Below are 16,587 nucleotides of genomic sequence, written 5' to 3'. Positions count from 1 at the left end.
CACTTGCAGAGGTGGGGATGGGAGGACAGTATTCAGGAGAGGTCCCACGGGGAGACAGTGGGTGAAGTATAGCAGATATGTAGGGGGAGCTACAGGGCTAGCATGTGACTTGAGAGGTCACTGTATGCAGGGGAGTGGTCCTAGGCCATAGGGAGGCCCCAGGTTAGCTGTGGGTAGAGCACCTGCCCAGAGTTGGTCACTCAGCCTGTCTGTTCAGAGTACTTAGGCCTTCCAGGCTTGCTGCCTAGGTTTGACGATCACCCTGCAGCTACTCCAAGCTGTGCCTTAGAGTGCTGCTGTTAGCCCCTGGTCTGTTAGTGCTGCATGGAAAGATGGATAGGCAAAGCAGAATCATACACGACATCTGTCCTCTTTACAGAAAATGATGAAGGACAACAACCTGGTCAGACACCTGGATGCCTGTGAGACGATGGGCAATGCCACAGCCATCTGCTCAGACAAGACAGGCACACTCACCACCAACCGTATGACCGTGGTCCAGTCCTACCTCGGGGACACCCACTACAAAGAGATTCCGGCCCCCAGCACCCTGACCCCCAAGATACTCGACCTCCTGGTCCACGCCATCTCCATCAACAGTGCCTACACCACCAAAATACTAGTGAGCCAAAAGTGGGGCTGGGACGAGAGAAGGGGTCTGGGGCTCACTATGCTCTCTTAAGAACTTTTAACCAGAACTACGATGATCTCTAGGGTACTGGTCACCCTTCCCTCATCTGTGGTCCCAATACTCCTGCCCTGCCTGCTGGTTTCAAACGCCCCTTCCAAGTCCAGTGAATGGTGTGATACCTGCCCATCTAGTCCACACTGGAGGCACTCTTTGGCTCTCTGCCACCACACCCTAAAGACGTGGTGACTATGGCCAGGCTGGGGCACCAAGGGTAGTAAGGAGGGTGGACTTGGGCCCCTGGACCCATGCTGGTTTGCCTCACCTCACAGCCTCCAGAGAAGGAAGGTGCCCTCCCACGCCAAGTGGGCAACAAGACAGAATGCGCTCTGCTGGGCTTCATCCTGGACCTGAAGCGGGACTTCCAGCCTGTGCGGGAACAGATTCCAGAAGATAAGCTTTACAAAGTATACACCTTCAACTCAGTCCGCAAGTCCATGAGCACAGTCATCCGCATGTCCGATGGTGGCTTTCGCCTCTTCAGCAAGGGTGCCTCAGAGATCCTGCTGAAAAAGTAAGTGGGTCACAGGAACAAGCCTAGGGCTTGGGATGCCTGAAGAATACAAGCATTCTGGTATTACTATCGTGCTAAAATAGACATAGCATATAATTGGCCATTTTCATCACTAAAGCATACAGCTTGATGGCATTAAATGAATTAATAATGTTGTACACATTACCAGTACCCAGTTGCAAAATATTGTCATCACCCCCAAAGGAAACCCTGTGCTGTCGCTCCCATGCCCCTTCCAACCCCTGGCAACTACTAATCTTTCTGTCTCTGTGGATTTGCCAGTTTCCACATTTCATATAAATGGAATCATACAATATATGGCCTTTTGTGTCTGGCTTCTTTCACTCAGAACAGTGTTTTCAAGGTTCAACCGCATCATAGCATGGATCAGTGCTTTATTCCCTTTTATGGTTGAATAATATTCCATTGCATGGATAAACTCCATTTGGCTTATCCACTCATCCACTGAGACACACTTGGATGTTTCCACCTTTGCTACTGTGACTCGCGCTGCTATGAAGATTGCTGTACACGTTTTTGTTTGAACACATGTTTTCAGTTCTCTTGGATATATTTTTAGAAGTAGAATTACTGGGTCATATGGCAATTCTGGGAATGACTCTTTGAGGAACCACCATAGTATTTTCCAGAGCAGCTGCACCATTTTACATTTCCTACCAGCAATGCATGAGCATTCCTACTTCTCTCATGCTCATCAACTTGTGTTACCTCCTTCTTCTTTACCTTCCTCCTCCTCTTCTTCTTCTTCCTGTTATCATTACTATTCTTATTATAATTGCCATCCTAGTGGATGTGAAGGGAGACCTCATGGTGGTTTCGAATGGTATTTCCCTGATGACTAGTGATGTTGGTGCCTTTTCATAAGCTCCTTGGCCTTTTGCACATCTTTGTTGGAGAAATGCCTATTTAGATCTTTGCCCATCTTTGATTTGAGTTGTCTTTTATTGTTGAGCTGTAAGAATTCTCTATGTATTCTGAATGCTAGATCTTTAACATGTATCTGATTTGTAAATATTTTCTTCCATGTTATGGACTATCTTTTCACTCTCTTGATAGATTTTTATTTCTTTTCACTCTTGATTTATCCTTGGATGCACAAATGGTTTTCAATTGTAAAGTCAAGTTTATTTCTCTTTTCCTTTTGTAGCCTGTACAGGTTTTCTTTTACACATGATGAAAGTGTTCTAAAGGTGACTGGTGATGGTTTCACAGATCTGTGACTATACTAAAAGCCATTGAATTATGCATTTTAAAAGGTGAATTGTGTGGTGTTGGAATTACATCTCAATAAAGCTGTCAGAAAAATTGAGTGGGGAGCACGCAGCTCTGCCTCCAACTGCGCCAAACCCTCTAAGCTTGATCAGCCTCCACATCTCCCTTTGGTCTTGGCCTCTCTCTTCCCCAGTATTGTAGCAGCCCCACTGACGTTCCCCTGCCCACCTGGCAAATCGCTTACTCAGAGCCACCTTCTAAGGTGCGACCTTATTATGCCTCTGAACCCATAACTAGCCTTCCAGGGACTTCAGGACAGAGTCCTCAGCAGGACATCTGGGGTTCCCAGCACCCATAGGACAACTAAGTGCAGCCCCCCCAGTTGTGTCCTGGCCTCTCCCGACCACTGCCCCACCCAGAATGTTCTCCCTGAAACTTTGCCCATGCACAACCTCCCATGTGTGGTTCAAAGACCACCTCCTCCCTGAAGCCGTCTCTGCTACATCCCTGTGGGTGTGGCAGCTGGACTTGGGAAAGCATGGAAGAGGGCTGTGGTGAAACACTGGATTACAGCTCCAGCGCTACTCTACTTGCTGTGCAAATGTGAACAAATTCCCCTCAGTTTTCCCTGTAACATGGAGATAAGAAGAATACTTACCTCCTGCAAGTGTTGTGAAAATTACACAAGTGAATGCGTGCCAGCTTTTGCTGTGATCATGGCTTCCTGTTGGCCTCCACAGCCAGCTCCTTCTTTCCTTCTTCACCCCCGCCCCCAGCACGCCTGCCTCTGGGGCCCTTGGCTCCTTTGCTCCTTCCTCTTCCACACCCAAATTCTGCCAGCTTTCACCATCCTGGCCCTTCTGAGAAGCTTCCAGGGTCACCAAAGCTCATACTGAACTTGTCATGGGCCACTACATAGCATTCAGTTTTTGCCAATGTGCCACACTCTCGCCCTACAGCCTGTGGAATCTGTGAGGAGCTGCAATGAGCCCTGTGCTCTGGCCTCCCTTTGGTCTCCTAACCTACCTCACCCTATGAGTTTTTAGCTCCTGGGGCTGCCAGAACAAAGGACCATAAACCTGATGGCTTAAAAACAACAGAAATCTATTTTCTCTCAGTTCCGGAGGCCAGAACTACAAAATTAAGGTGTGGTTGGTAGGGTGGTGCTTCCTACATAGCCTCTGAGAAAGGATCCTTTCTTGTGTCTCCCAACTTCTTATTGTCACAGGCAGTCCTTGGTATTCCTTGGCTTGTAGATACACACTCCAGCATCTGCCTCTGTTATCACATGGCTTTGTCCTTTTGTAGTTATCTGTCTCTGTGTGTCCTCTTCTGTTTTTATGAAGATATCAGTCATTGGATTGAGTGCCTACCCTAATCCAGTGTGACCCCAACTTTGCAACCATCTTATTTCCAAATCACGTCACATTCTGAGATTCTGGGAAGAACATGAATTTTGAGGGACATACCATTCAGCCACATGTGAGAAGAGTGTCCCTCCTTGGAAAGGCCTCTGCTGTGTCACATGGAGGCTCAGACCCTCGCCCACCCAGACTCTCAGCCAGTGGTTCTCCTTGCTCTGTCCCTGCTCCAGGTGCACTAACATCTTAAACAGCAATGGTGAACTGCGAGGCTTCCGCCCTCGGGACCGGGACGACATGGTGAAGAAGATCATCGAGCCAATGGCTTGCGATGGTCTTCGCACTATCTGCATTGCCTACCGGGACTTCTCTGCCACCCAGGAGCCTGACTGGGACAATGAAAATGAAGTTGTGGGTGATCTCACCTGCATAGCCGTCGTGGGCATCGAGGACCCTGTGCGGCCTGAGGTACCCACTCTCTCCTCTGGGAGATGCCCAGGTTGTTGGTGTCGGGGGAGGAGCAGCCCTTTGTGCTGTGGCCTTGCACATAAATGCAAGGAGAGAATGGCCTCTTTCTCCTGCCTTCCTGGATGTCATACTACTTTCTGCCAGAGTTATAAGTAGAGCAAACTGGTTGTCCACAGGAGTCTGGAGAGGTGGGTGATGACAGAGCCTCAAGTCCTCCAGGGGGCATAGTCACCACTCCCCAGATCAGACCCTCCATGGCACACTTGACACTGCTTGTCCTCTCACCCTTGCACCCACATGGAAGCCCTGTCCTGCCCACTAGAATGGCCTCTTCTGCTTGGCCTCCAGGCCTGGCTCAGGTTCTGCCTCCACCAGGTGAGAGAGAGTGGCAGTTAGAAGTTTGATGCCTATAACACCTGCAGGACTGGTGGAAGGAGAGGGAGGAGACAGGAAGACTCTGGGGCTCTGACTTGGGGAAGTGGGTAGATGGTACTGCCATCACTAGTCTGGGAAGTCCAAGGGGACACATGTTTGGGGGACAAAGGAGGATAGTTCTAAGTTGAGGGCTTGGTTGGTGCCAAGTGAGGTCCAGGACATCCCTGTGGAGATGTCAAGTGAGTAGGTGGCTATAGAAGTGAGAGAGCTCAGAGCAATGGTCCTAACAGAAGACAGATTCCAGAAGCATCTTTACATGAATGATGTCTAGGGGAGGGTGAGCAGCTGCAGCAGGGGCCTTCAAGGGAGACTCAAAGGCAGGGGCCAGGAAGGGAGAAGAAGTCTTCAGGGCCATGTGTCCAGAGCAAGAGGATGACTTAACCCAGTCATGGCAGAGGCGGGTTCTTGACCTTAGCAGTTCATTGGAGACCTTGACCTGAGAAGGTTCTATGGGATGGCAAGGCAAGGAGCCAGGACATGTGGACAACTTTCCTGAGATCTTTTCTGAGCAGAATCAGGACAAGAGCTGGCCATGGTAGCAAGTGAAGGACCAATGGAAAGGGTGGCTGGTCCTTAAAGAAGGGAAAGAGATCCTCCAGGGAAGGGAAGCTTGCCAGGGCTGGCCATGGAGCAAGGCACCTGTGGCAGCTGTAGCACACTGGGCCCCAGAGAGAGTGTGCAAGGCACAGGGGATGCAGATTTCCAGAGGCAAGGAGGGACCCTATCTCCCTCCCAGGGCTTCTTCACTTTGTGTGAGACACAGGGCACTTTGGTCCTGCTGATTGGACATATATGTGTACCAGTGACCCTGGAGTGGGGAGGGGTGCTGAGATGAGAAAGGAGAAGCTTCTGAGCTCTCTTTCAGGAGACAGGCATTCACACACTAGATCACATGTGACTGTCCCATGATTCAAAAGTCAGTTGCTTGCCATAGCTAAGCATCAGCCACAGGTTGTCCACAACCGCATGTCCCTAAATTCTGAGGAGACTGGGACCATGATGTGCAGGGAGAGGGCCTGGGAGGAAGCAAACAGTGGTTGAGGGGAGGAGACAGACTTCTAGACAGAGGAATGGGCCCAGACAAAGGGACAGCGGGAGGAGGTGCCTGGGAGAGCAGGAGGAGAGGGTGCTGCTGAGGGTAGCAAGGCCATCCCAGGGACACAAGGGATGGGCCTTGCCCTTCATCAGACTAGGGAGAAACTGAGGCACAGCACAGATGAGGACCGTGTCCACACAGTGAAACTGAGTCATAAAGTCCTGTTGTCCTCACATAGACCTAATGGCCTTGCCCTTCCGAAAGGAACCATTCACACATACCTCTGCCCCATGGCATGGCTTCAGCCCTCAGGCTGGTATTCAGTGCCACTCCCAGATGGTGAATGTCCCCTCCTTACTTCCTAGGAGGCGTCTACAATACAGTGGTAGCTCTAGACTTCTCCATCCAACTTTCCAGGGCTGCATGATGCTGCCAGGAGGCTGGAGCTCCTTTGGAGTGTGTCATAGACCCAGGAAGATGATGCTCCCTGACTCTCAGAACCCTGGCCAAGGCCATTTCCACACTATCATAACCAGCCCACCCTCCCCTTCTATGCCGGCTGTTTGCCCAAGCGTGTGGTGCAAAACAGCTCTTGGCCATATAGCACAAGGAGCTCTTCTGGCCTGATTCCCTGGGCCAAGGAGCCCTAAATTCTGGTAGAAATATTTGTTGAACAAACTGAAGCTGAGTCATAGATGCAAAGCTGGAGACCTTAGATGTATTCATAGATCTTCTGGTCCAAGTTAGCTCATTTACAGAAGTGCCAATGAGGCCAGAAGAGGGGAGACAGGGGCAGATGGAATTGTCTAGAATGGCTGCACATGGATGGAGTGAGGCCCGGCCCTGCTCTTGCTCAGTTTTCTTCTCAGAATAGAATGTTATTATTTTGGTAAGTTTTTGTCTTAGAAAATGTGGAATACAGGCACAAGTCCCTTGAAAGGTACAATGAAGGCCCAGCTGTAGCGGCGGCCAGCAGTCAGAAGCTCAGGGCAGGAAACACTCATAGCTAGTGATGGCTGCTTGTTTAAAATCCAGAAATGACCTTGGTGACAGGGCCCAGGGAAAGAGACAACTTCTCTCAGGCTTGAGAGTGGCTGAGTGAGAGTCTGCACAGCAGATGGCACTGGTATGGTCAGGCTGAGGAGGCCAGGCTGAGATGCCCACGGAGATCGGCCAGCAGGGTAGTGGCCAAGTAGAGAGTGCCAGGGCCCTGCAGAGTCCTGGGTGCCAGTGCAGGCAGGAGGTGGATGGGTCCCTGCTAAGCCTTTGGAGTCCAAACGACTGCAGGCAGAGGAGGACTGAGGTGTCTGTCCTGGGTAAGGGCAGCAAGGGGTAGCACAGGGGCCCTTGGAGGCAAGCTGTATTAATGGCGAGTGGGGTGGACCAGGGCTGGGCCACAGGGAGACCAGTGAGGAAAGACAGTCACCTGATGAAAGAGAGAGTGTCCTTGGAGGGAGGGGGCTTCCTGCTACCTACATGGAGCAGGGGAGCGAGGCCATGGTGCAAGGCTCCCAGGTCTCAGGCTCATCACAGCCACTTGGTGGCAGCAGAGGGGTGGCTTCCAAACCCTTCCTGGACAGGAGCTAACTCCCTAGAAGGGGAGCATCTGCCAGTAGCGCATCATCCACTCCCCAAGGGTCCCAAAGAATAGACAGTATCCCTGAGGCACATTACTAGGGATGCGAGAGGCAAGCCCCTTTCCTGGGTCTCAGCTTTCTGGACCATTTGGCAGTATTTGCTTCAGAAATCATCAGGTTGCTCTGTCACAGCCCTGAAGTGGGGGCCCCTCTGACTGGGCTTTGGGCCCCCCTCTTCTTCTGATGCCCACTTTCTCTTCCCATGACCTCAGGGAACACCAGTGTATGGGACCTCCCAAGGCAATGTCCACCTGTACCCCTCCTGGCCCCACCTGCTGTCCACCTCTGCTGGGGACTCCCAGCTGTGCTGCCCCATCCCTACCTACCACCTGGTGGCCCAGCTCACACCTTGTCCCTGGACTCCTAGGCCTGGCCGTTGGGCCTACCTAGAACACTACATGTTCTCACATTCTCTCTCCTCGGGCAGACTGTCCCCAGGACCTCTGTCTCAGCTGGGAGCAGTGAGCACCCATCAGGTGGATTCACTAGGCCCATTGGACAGAGCAGGGAGTCGGGTCCCCAGACTGCAAGTTCCTTGCCGGGGCTGCATCCGGGCATCTCACAGGCCTAGGCCTAACCTCCTTATCCAAATACCCAAGCTCTGAGTCTGCTGCTCAGAGTTCTCTGCAGCCTCTGAACTCAAGAGTCGCCTCCACATTGGTTTGGGAATAGGAGCATCTCCACTCTCTGGTAGGACACTGCCATCTCCAGGCTGGTCTCAACTCCCTTCAGCCCTTTACCATTCAGCACTATGGGGATCTCTTTTTCAGTTCCCTTTTCCAGAAACTAATATCATATTTGGAAAATGGAAATGAATGATAAGTAACCAAGCAATGTCCCATTTCTTCTATTGAGTAGTACATCTTGCAGCTCTAAATGTGTTAGATTTTAAATCGTGGGGGGATAAAAAGTCAAGGGACACCAGTGAGAGAGTTGCCCAGAGCTTGGTCACAAACCAGCTGACAGCTGAGAGCTTACCCTAAGTCAGGCCCCAAAGAGACAGGTCCGCAGTGGGCCCTGCCATCTGGCAGCAGGGCTGGTGACAGAGGTTCCTTTCCAATTCTTCCACAGCTAACTGACACAACCTGGTTCTCATGCTGCCCACCTGGGAACCAGGGCTGGTCCTGGTTCAGCAGCTCTGGGTCCCCATATTGCAGTGGAAAATGAGGTTGACAGGGCTGGGCAATTTCCACAGTCACCTTTCCATACACCACTCAGACAATGACCCTAGACAGAGTAACAGTTTCCAGTAGCTTCTCCCAGCCTTGCTTGTGGTGTCAGGACCTAGATGTGAGTCATTGCTGGTCCCATGGGCCCAACACAGTGAAAGGAGGCACCTGGGGGGAATGGGAGCTAAAGGACTGAGGGAGACACCCTACTCACTAGGGACTATGCTGATGGCAGTGGCAGAGCACGCAAACCATTCTCCCTGCCGCCTCCAGGCCCACCCATCTGCAGAGGCCCTACCTCATGACCACAGGGGTGGTGGATGGGTGCGCTGCAGATCTGGGTGGAAGAAAGGGACACATGATAGTGTCTTGCCTTCATGGCCCCACCCACCTCTATCATCTCTTCCAGGTCCCTGAAGCTATCCGAAAATGCCAGCGTGCTGGCATTACAGTCCGAATGGTGACCGGGGACAACATCAACACCGCTCGGGCCATTGCAGCCAAGTGTGGCATCATCCAGCCTGGGGAGGACTTCCTGTGTCTGGAGGGGAAGGAGTTCAACAGGAGGATCCGCAATGAGAAAGGCGAGGTACTTCCCAGCCCATTTGCCCTCCTACAGGGGGCTGTCTGTCTCTGTCCAGGGTTCTGGCCACTTCTCCCCCCTTACCCACCACCTCTGCTCAGCCTTGCCTGCCTGTCTGACAGCCCGGGCTCTTCAGAGGCTGTGTGCTTTCCCCTTCCAGATAGAACAGGAGCGTCTGGACAAGGTGTGGCCCAAGCTGAGGGTCCTGGCGCGATCGTCTCCCACAGACAAGCACACACTAGTCAAAGGTAAAGGAGTGAGCTTAATGTCCCTCGCCCCTGCCCTTCTTCTCCCTCTTTCCAACGTGGCACGATGCTGGTTGTGTGTGGCTGTCACCCCTGCATTTTTTCTGTTCCTAGATACCCAAAGCCACACTCTCAAATGTGTCTCCAGGGCCCACCTAAGAAGTGGGGTCCTTGGCTCTAGACCCATGGCTGTTGGAGAGTAGGCTTGTGTCTCTGAGCAAGTCACTGGCCCTCCCTGAACCTCAGTTTACTCATTGGGAAAATGGGGAAAATAATGGAGACCCCCTCAAAAGGCTGACATACCAGAGCTTACCCCTCCATTTCTCTGGGATAACAAAATGAATGGAAGATGCCACCTGAGCCTAGCTTCTCATGTACCAGATAAGGCAGCTGAGGCCCAGAAGAGGGACACATCCAGGTCACACAGCGCTGGGCCCCTGCCTTCTACCAAATCACACCTCCTGGTATTCTCTCACTGTGTGATAAACCTGGGCAGGAGGAGGGACATGGGGCTCCCAGTGAAGGTCCAGAGACTTGATGCTGAAGGTGACAGGCAACACAGTGGACTGGGGGTGGTAGGCACAGTCAAAATCCTGAAGTGTTTCTAGACCTGACCACCTCCACCCCCACCACCCCCCAGCTGGTCACACAGGTCCCCACTGTGTTTCAGGGATCATTGACAGCACCACTGGCGAGCAGCGGCAGGTGGTGGCCGTGACTGGGGATGGCACGAACGATGGGCCAGCCCTCAAAAAGGCAGATGTGGGCTTCGCCATGGTAAGCCACCTGATGCCAGCCTGACCCACCATGCCTGGCAGGGCCTTATATCTCTAGGACATTAGCTTTATGCGGGAACCTTAAAGTGTCTGAATTTCTTTCTCTCACATCCTGGCCACTTGGGCCTCTGCAAGCCTTGCCAGTCAAGAAACACACATGATTTGTTTAAAGGTATTTGGTGTGATAGTGCCTGAGGGAACAGTGGGGACTGGCTGCAGTGCTGAGGGGCTTGGTGGGGAGGAGGCTTGTCAGTTGTTCACCTGCCTCTCTCACTCTCAGTCTGCTCTAAGTGGACCTCTATCCCAAGTGCAATCAGCAGAATCTCCAAGCAAGCCTTGTCTCTGTGCTTCCCTTTTATTGCTTATATGGAGCTAGTTCTTTCTGTAAAGCCCTGACCACACTGAGCAGGATGACCTGGTTGGCGCTGCCCAAGAGGCTGGCCCTGGCATGACGGCCTTCTGCAGGGAAAAAATCCAGCAAGCCCCTCCCTCTACCCTACTGAGAGGGTGTGCCCCTCATTGTGCAACATTCAGTGCAGCCCACCACAGGCAGGCACTGGGGGCATGGGCCACTCCTTCCCAGATGCCGAGACCCAGAAGAGGACCAAGACCCAGCCACTGGGTGCTACAAGAACCAAGCTATTCCTGCATCAGAGCTTTCAAGAAGCAAGGATTGGGGTCCTCCAAACACTTGTGTGGGCCAGGGTGGCATGTCCTCACTCTACCAACAGTGTCCCTGCCCAGGACTTGGGCTCCTTATATAGCTTCTCTAGCATGCTAAAACTGGACAGAAGACCTGTTTTGGGCTATGCAGCAGCAGCACCCTCTTTGCTTATGAACAAAGCCGAGAGACGATCTGCCATTCATAGCACAAGGATGTGTTGGATGAAATGAGAGCTGTTCCCAGCTGGTGGGGAGCCCCATTTAGAAGGAAAGGAGGGAGTCAGCCAAGTGGGCTGGGTGGTCAAAGGGAGGAAGGGAATGGGCCCATGGACACTGTGTGTGTGCCCCCCAGGGCATCGCAGGGACTGATGTGGCCAAGGAGGCCTCGGACATCATCCTGACTGATGACAACTTCACCAGCATCGTCAAGGCAGTCATGTGGGGCCGCAACGTCTATGACAGCATCTCCAAGTTCCTGCAATTCCAGCTGACAGTCAATGTGGTGGCTGTGATCGTGGCCTTCACAGGCGCCTGCATTACTCAGGTGGGCACTGGGGACTACCTTGCTCAAAAAGGACCCTGGGCTCTCCCTCCCACAACCCATGTGGCCTGTAGGGGGCAGCTGGTTTCCAAGGCCCCACCTGCCCCATACGCCTGGACCCCAGTGCACAGAGAAATCCCAGGGGAACCCTCTGGCGGGAGTGTGCAGGCTGAATAGCCCCCACCTGTGGACCCAGTTGGGAGAGTCAGGTGTTTTATTTGCTGATTTTTTTTACTGTGATAAAATTCACATACCAAAAAATTCACCATTTCAGAGTGTACAGTTCAGCGGTACTTAGTACATTTATAGTATTGTGCCATTACTCTACCTAGTTCCCAAATATTTCCATCATCCCAAAAGGAAATCCCATACCCATTAGCAGGCACTCCCCATACCCGCCTCCCCGGCCCTTAGCACCCACCAATCTACTTTCTGTCTTTACAGACTTACCTATTCTGGACGTTTCATATAAATGGAATTGAGCAATATGTGGTTGTGTCTGGCTCATTTTACTTAGCACAACGTTTTCAAGGTCCATCCGTGTTATATAGCCTGGATCAGTGCATTGTCCCTTTTGATGGTGGAATACTGTTTCATTGTGTGGCTGCAGTGCATGTTGTGTATCTGTTCCTCCATCCATGGGCATTTGGATTGGTTTCATCATTTGGCTACTCTGAATAATGCTGCTGTGCACATGCATGAATGAGGCTTTCTGTAGACTGACCTTTTCAGTTCTCCTGGGTCTAGACCTACCAGTGAAAGTGCTAGGTCCTCTGGGAACTCCATATTTCACCTTTGAAGGAGCCTCTCCACCTTTATCAATAGTCCAATTCTTCCCATTAATGAGTGTCCAGAATTTGTATCCCTCTCAAAGGTTTTTTATTGAGATAAAATTTGTATAACATAAACTGCAGCATAATAGCCAATGTAACCATTTAAAAGTGTACAATTCAGTGTTTTTAGTACATTCAAAATGTTGTGCAATCATCACCTTTATCTCATTTCAGAACTTTTTTATCACCTCTATACCCACTAAGTAATCACTCCCCACTCTCCCCTTCCTCAGCCCCTGGCACCCATTCACCTGCTTTCTGTCTCTGTGGATCTGTCAGTTCTGGAAGTTTCATAAGAATGGAATCATGCAGTATGTGGTCCTTGGTGTCTGGCTTCTGTGAGTCTTATTTTTAACCAACAAACTCAGAGATGATGAGGAGAAAGAAGGTCCATTGCAGAGTTTCTACCTCTTCTTGCCCCTTGGATGTGGGAGACCAGGAGACCACCCCATTAGTCAGGCTCTTTCACAGTCTGGGGCAACTATCAACCTGCTAACAATTTGGAGCACACCTTCTAGAATCTAGATCATTGCCACCAGTTGACAGGAGGCAAACTGGCAACATTTTAAAAGCAGAAATCAGAAAGCCCAGTGAAAATCTCTCTGCTAACCATAAGAAAACATTTTATGGGAAGATTGGGTTTGCTGCATTTTTGATGAAATGAAATTGCAGTGACATTGATCCTGAGCTGATTTTCTTCCCTGGGGTTGGGTGCCGGTGGGGTTCCCAGCCCCACCTTGGGGTAACCGCCTCCTCTCCACAGGACTCTCCTCTCAAAGCTGTGCAGATGTTGTGGGTGAACTTGATTATGGACACATTTGCCTCTCTGGCCCTGGCGACAGAGCCACCCACTGAGTCGCTGCTGCTGCGGAAGCCATATGGCCGAGACAAGCCCCTGATCTCCCGAACCATGATGAAGAACATCCTAGGCCATGCGGTCTATCAGCTCACCATCATCTTCACGCTGCTGTTCGTGGGTAGGTTGGCTCAAAGGCACACTGCTCTGTTACTGACCTCTCCGGCTCCAACCCTGTGTGCTGATGGAAGGCACAGATGAGCACCCGGGGACCCAATTTGCACTGAGGTCCCTTCAGTCCTCACTTCCAGCCGTTCCTCTCTGTGTATGCCCCACCTAGGTGTCACTGGCCCCTGAGCAGCTGAGAAACTGTTCACTGCTCCATAGAGCTGGTGGCATTTCTCATCATACACCCAGATCCAGATCATTCACCCATCTGTCCACTCACCCCATGACTATTTCTCCAGGGGACAATGACCAGAACACTCTGCTGGAAGCTGTGGGAGAGGAGGAACAGGAGGGAAGGGGGAGAGGAAGAGGGACAGAGGGAAGGAGGAGGGGATAGGAGGGAGAAGGAAAGGAGATAGAGGAAGGGTAGCAAAGAAGGGAAGCTGGAGGGCAGAGGAGAGGAGGAGGGAGAAGAGGGAAAGAAGAGGTAAAGAAAGGAAGGATAAGGAGGAAGAGGGAGAGCAGGACGGGGGGTGGAGGAGGGAAGGGGAAGAGGGACAGGGGTGTGGAGAAGGAGGAGAGGAGGGAAGGGGCAAGAGAGGGTCAGAAAACATGAAGGAAGGAGAGGGCAGGGGAGGGGAGAGAAGGCACAGGCAGGAGTGTGGTCAGCAGAGGGAAGGACTGATGGAGAGTGTCTGCATGGAGGTTGCACAGGGTGAAAGCCATGGGGTCCCCAGCCACTGGCTGTGCTTGCAGCCCAGATATGGAGGGCATCAAGCCCTCCAGCACACTGCCTGCTCCTTGGAAGCCTGGTGCCAGTGTCAGTTGTCCAGTCCTCCTCCAAGTTTTCTTCTGTGTCAGGCAGGCTCCACTGAGCAGATTTCTTTATTTATATATGGGGTACATTTGGTGGTTTGTCTGTCTGTCAGAGTGCTTTATGCCAAAGTGCTCTCCATGTATCTGCGACCCTAGACCATGGGGTGGCCTGGGTCACCATCACAGTACTCCAGAGCGTGGTGAGGCTCAGCTTTTAGCACATATTCCTAGGGGCAGATTCAAAGCTCGGTGTGCAGGACTCATGGTCAGGGGGACCCAAAGATCAGTATCTAGAGGTCCTCTGGGGGACCTTTTTCTCATTTATTAGGAGCAGAAGCCTCTCGTAGCCTGCCCGAGAACCTAGGCTGGCTGCCTTGTCCTAGGGCAGGGGTATTAAACTCATTTTCACTGGGGGCCACATCAGCCTCGCAGTTGCCTTCAAAGGGCTGAATGTAATTTTAGGACTGTATAAATGTAACTATTCCTTAACTGTTAAGCGAGAGCTCAATGCTGCCGCTGGGTAGAAACAAGGTGCCAGGCCGATAAAATAAGGCAGAGGGCAGGATTTGGCCCATGGGCCTTGTGCTTGCCACCTGTGTCCTAGAGGCAGAGCAGAGGAGGGCCGGGCTGCCCTGCAGCCTGCAGCCCTGTGACTCCTTCCCAACCCACCCCCCACTGGACCCAGCAGGCGAATGAGGAAAAGATGAGCCAGGTGTCTGTCTCAACTCCATCCCTGCCCTTGTGGTTCCAGTTTCAGTGCCGTCCTCTCACCTTGGCTGTCACCCTGTGGGGTGAGGGACTCCTTACTCCCCCCTTACAGTTGTCTCACAGAGGGGTCAGGGCTGTGCCTGGCTTGGGGCCCTGTCCCCTCACGTGCCCCTCGACTTGCAGGAGAGCTTTTCTTCGACATCGACAGTGGGAGGAATGCACCCTTGCATTCACCACCCTCGGAGCACTACACCATCATCTTCAACACCTTCGTCATGATGCAGCTTTTCAATGAGATCAATGCCCGAAAGATCCATGGTGAGCGCAATGTCTTCCATGGCATCTTTGGCAACCCCATCTTCTGCACCATTGTCCTCGGCACCTTTGCAATCCAGGTAAGGAGAAGTGGCTTCATTCCTGGAAAAGGTGGGGGAGCAGGCAACCATGTCCCCTGCTGGTGGCCTCTGAGTGAATCAAAGCAAGCCAGACCCTGGGTCCACCTGCTACTATCCAGAGGGGCTCAGCAGGCCTTCTCAGCCCTGATCTCCTTACAGGTCCCTCTGGGTCTGCCGCTGCTGTTTCTAACACGGGATTCATTGGTGGGAGGCTACCATAACTCCACAAGTTTCCTTTGGAGATGTGCTTGTCACCAGTGCTGACACACAGACCTTTGCCTGCCACAGTGCTGTGGACAGGCTGGCCAGTCAGCTCTCCAGAGGGGGCTGAGTATTTGAACAGAGGGTATACTAACCAAAAATGTGATGTATAGTGAGGCCAACAGGCCCAAATACTTTGTTCCTCACAGTTCTCGGAGGAGGGGGTCTGTCACACCATGGGGGACTGCCGGGAAAGCACCTGGGTCAGTCAGGAGGCTGAGGGGGAACAGGGAGCTGTGGGCAAGAAACAGCCTTTACTGCAGTTCCTAAGGGGGGAACTGTGACACAGGGTGAGCAGGCTAAGGATAGGCTCACGTGAGTGATTTCAGGGTTCTGGGACAGAGGGCTGTTCCTGGTTATCTGGAACCTGGCCCTGGGTGAATAGGATTGGGGACAGTGGCCTGAAGTGTGACAGCTTAGTAGTGGAGGCAGTTGGTCTGTATTTTAAAAACTCACCACTGGGTGGAGGCTTCCTCACAAGGAGGAGGCAATGAGGAAGCAGGAGGCTCAGGCAAGGTGGCTCAGACATGTCACCAGGGTGTTCAGAGCAAGATGTGTCCAGTATATGCACTCAGGGCAGATGTTAAGCATCCAGTTTACAGAAGCTGGAAATGTGGCTCACCTGCTAAGCCCATCTACCTGGGAAAACCAACAGCCCCTCTGAGTCTCTGAGCAGGGCGGCAAGGCCAGCCTGGATGGCAGGATGGGCCCTGAGTGCTGGAGGAGGGGGTGGTATCAGTAGGTGTGTCGGCTGGACCCGCCTCCCTCCCACCCCTCTCCTGCAGATTGTCATCGTCCAGTTTGGTGGAAAGCCCTTCAGCTGCTCCCCCCTGTCCACGGAGCAGTGGCTCTGGTGCCTGTTTGTTGGCGTTGGGGAGCTGGTCTGGGGACAGGTGAGTGTCTGCCTCATCAGCTTTCATAGTCTGGCCCCCTTTCTGTCTGCTCTGCAACAGTGCTGGTGCTGGGCACAAGGCGAGGGAATCATAGGAGGCCCAGGGACCTGTGCCCCAGCTCCCTGCTCCAGAGCCTCAGAGCCCAAGCCTGGGAAAACCTGCAGCATATTCTGGTGGGTGGCACACTCAGCAGGACTCAGACCTGGGACAGGCCATGACTCAGGTGCAAGGCCACAAGTGACAATATCAGCAGAGAGAAGGCAAAGGGCCATGGCTGCAATGTCACAGGGCCTTGACAAAACCACCCGTCACTCCTCTTTCGATGCTAGGACCTGAAAATCACCCCTTAAAACTAGGTGCCTGGGAAA

At 52.3% G+C, this 16,587-nt stretch overlaps 1 protein-coding gene across 3 annotated transcripts in view; it reads left to right on the top strand.

The window, feature by feature from the left end:
• The window catches only part of ATP2B3 (ATPase plasma membrane Ca2+ transporting 3), a 50,371-nt gene that overhangs the window by 12,831 nt on the left and 20,953 nt on the right, over window positions 1–16,587 (top strand). For all 3 annotated transcript variants that reach the window (XM_028523290.2, XM_036016332.1, XM_028523292.2), the window contains exons 9-18: window positions 380–622; window positions 961–1,202; window positions 4,030–4,264; window positions 8,951–9,130; window positions 9,285–9,372; window positions 10,040–10,146; window positions 11,161–11,352; window positions 12,946–13,159; window positions 14,854–15,065; window positions 16,112–16,219. In XM_028523290.2, coding sequence (XP_028379091.1) covers window positions 380–622; window positions 961–1,202; window positions 4,030–4,264; window positions 8,951–9,130; window positions 9,285–9,372; window positions 10,040–10,146; window positions 11,161–11,352; window positions 12,946–13,159; window positions 14,854–15,065; window positions 16,112–16,219 — 1,821 coding nt within the window. The remainder of the gene's footprint in view (window positions 1–379; window positions 623–960; window positions 1,203–4,029; window positions 4,265–8,950; window positions 9,131–9,284; window positions 9,373–10,039; window positions 10,147–11,160; window positions 11,353–12,945; window positions 13,160–14,853; window positions 15,066–16,111; window positions 16,220–16,587) is intronic.

This window comes from Phyllostomus discolor, chromosome X, assembly GCF_004126475.2.
Source record: "Phyllostomus discolor isolate MPI-MPIP mPhyDis1 chromosome X, mPhyDis1.pri.v3, whole genome shotgun sequence".
In the NCBI taxonomy this organism is placed as follows: domain Eukaryota; kingdom Metazoa; phylum Chordata; class Mammalia; order Chiroptera; family Phyllostomidae; genus Phyllostomus; species Phyllostomus discolor.
Note: the sequence above shows the minus strand (reverse complement) of the source record. Positions and strands in the feature narration are given on the sequence as shown.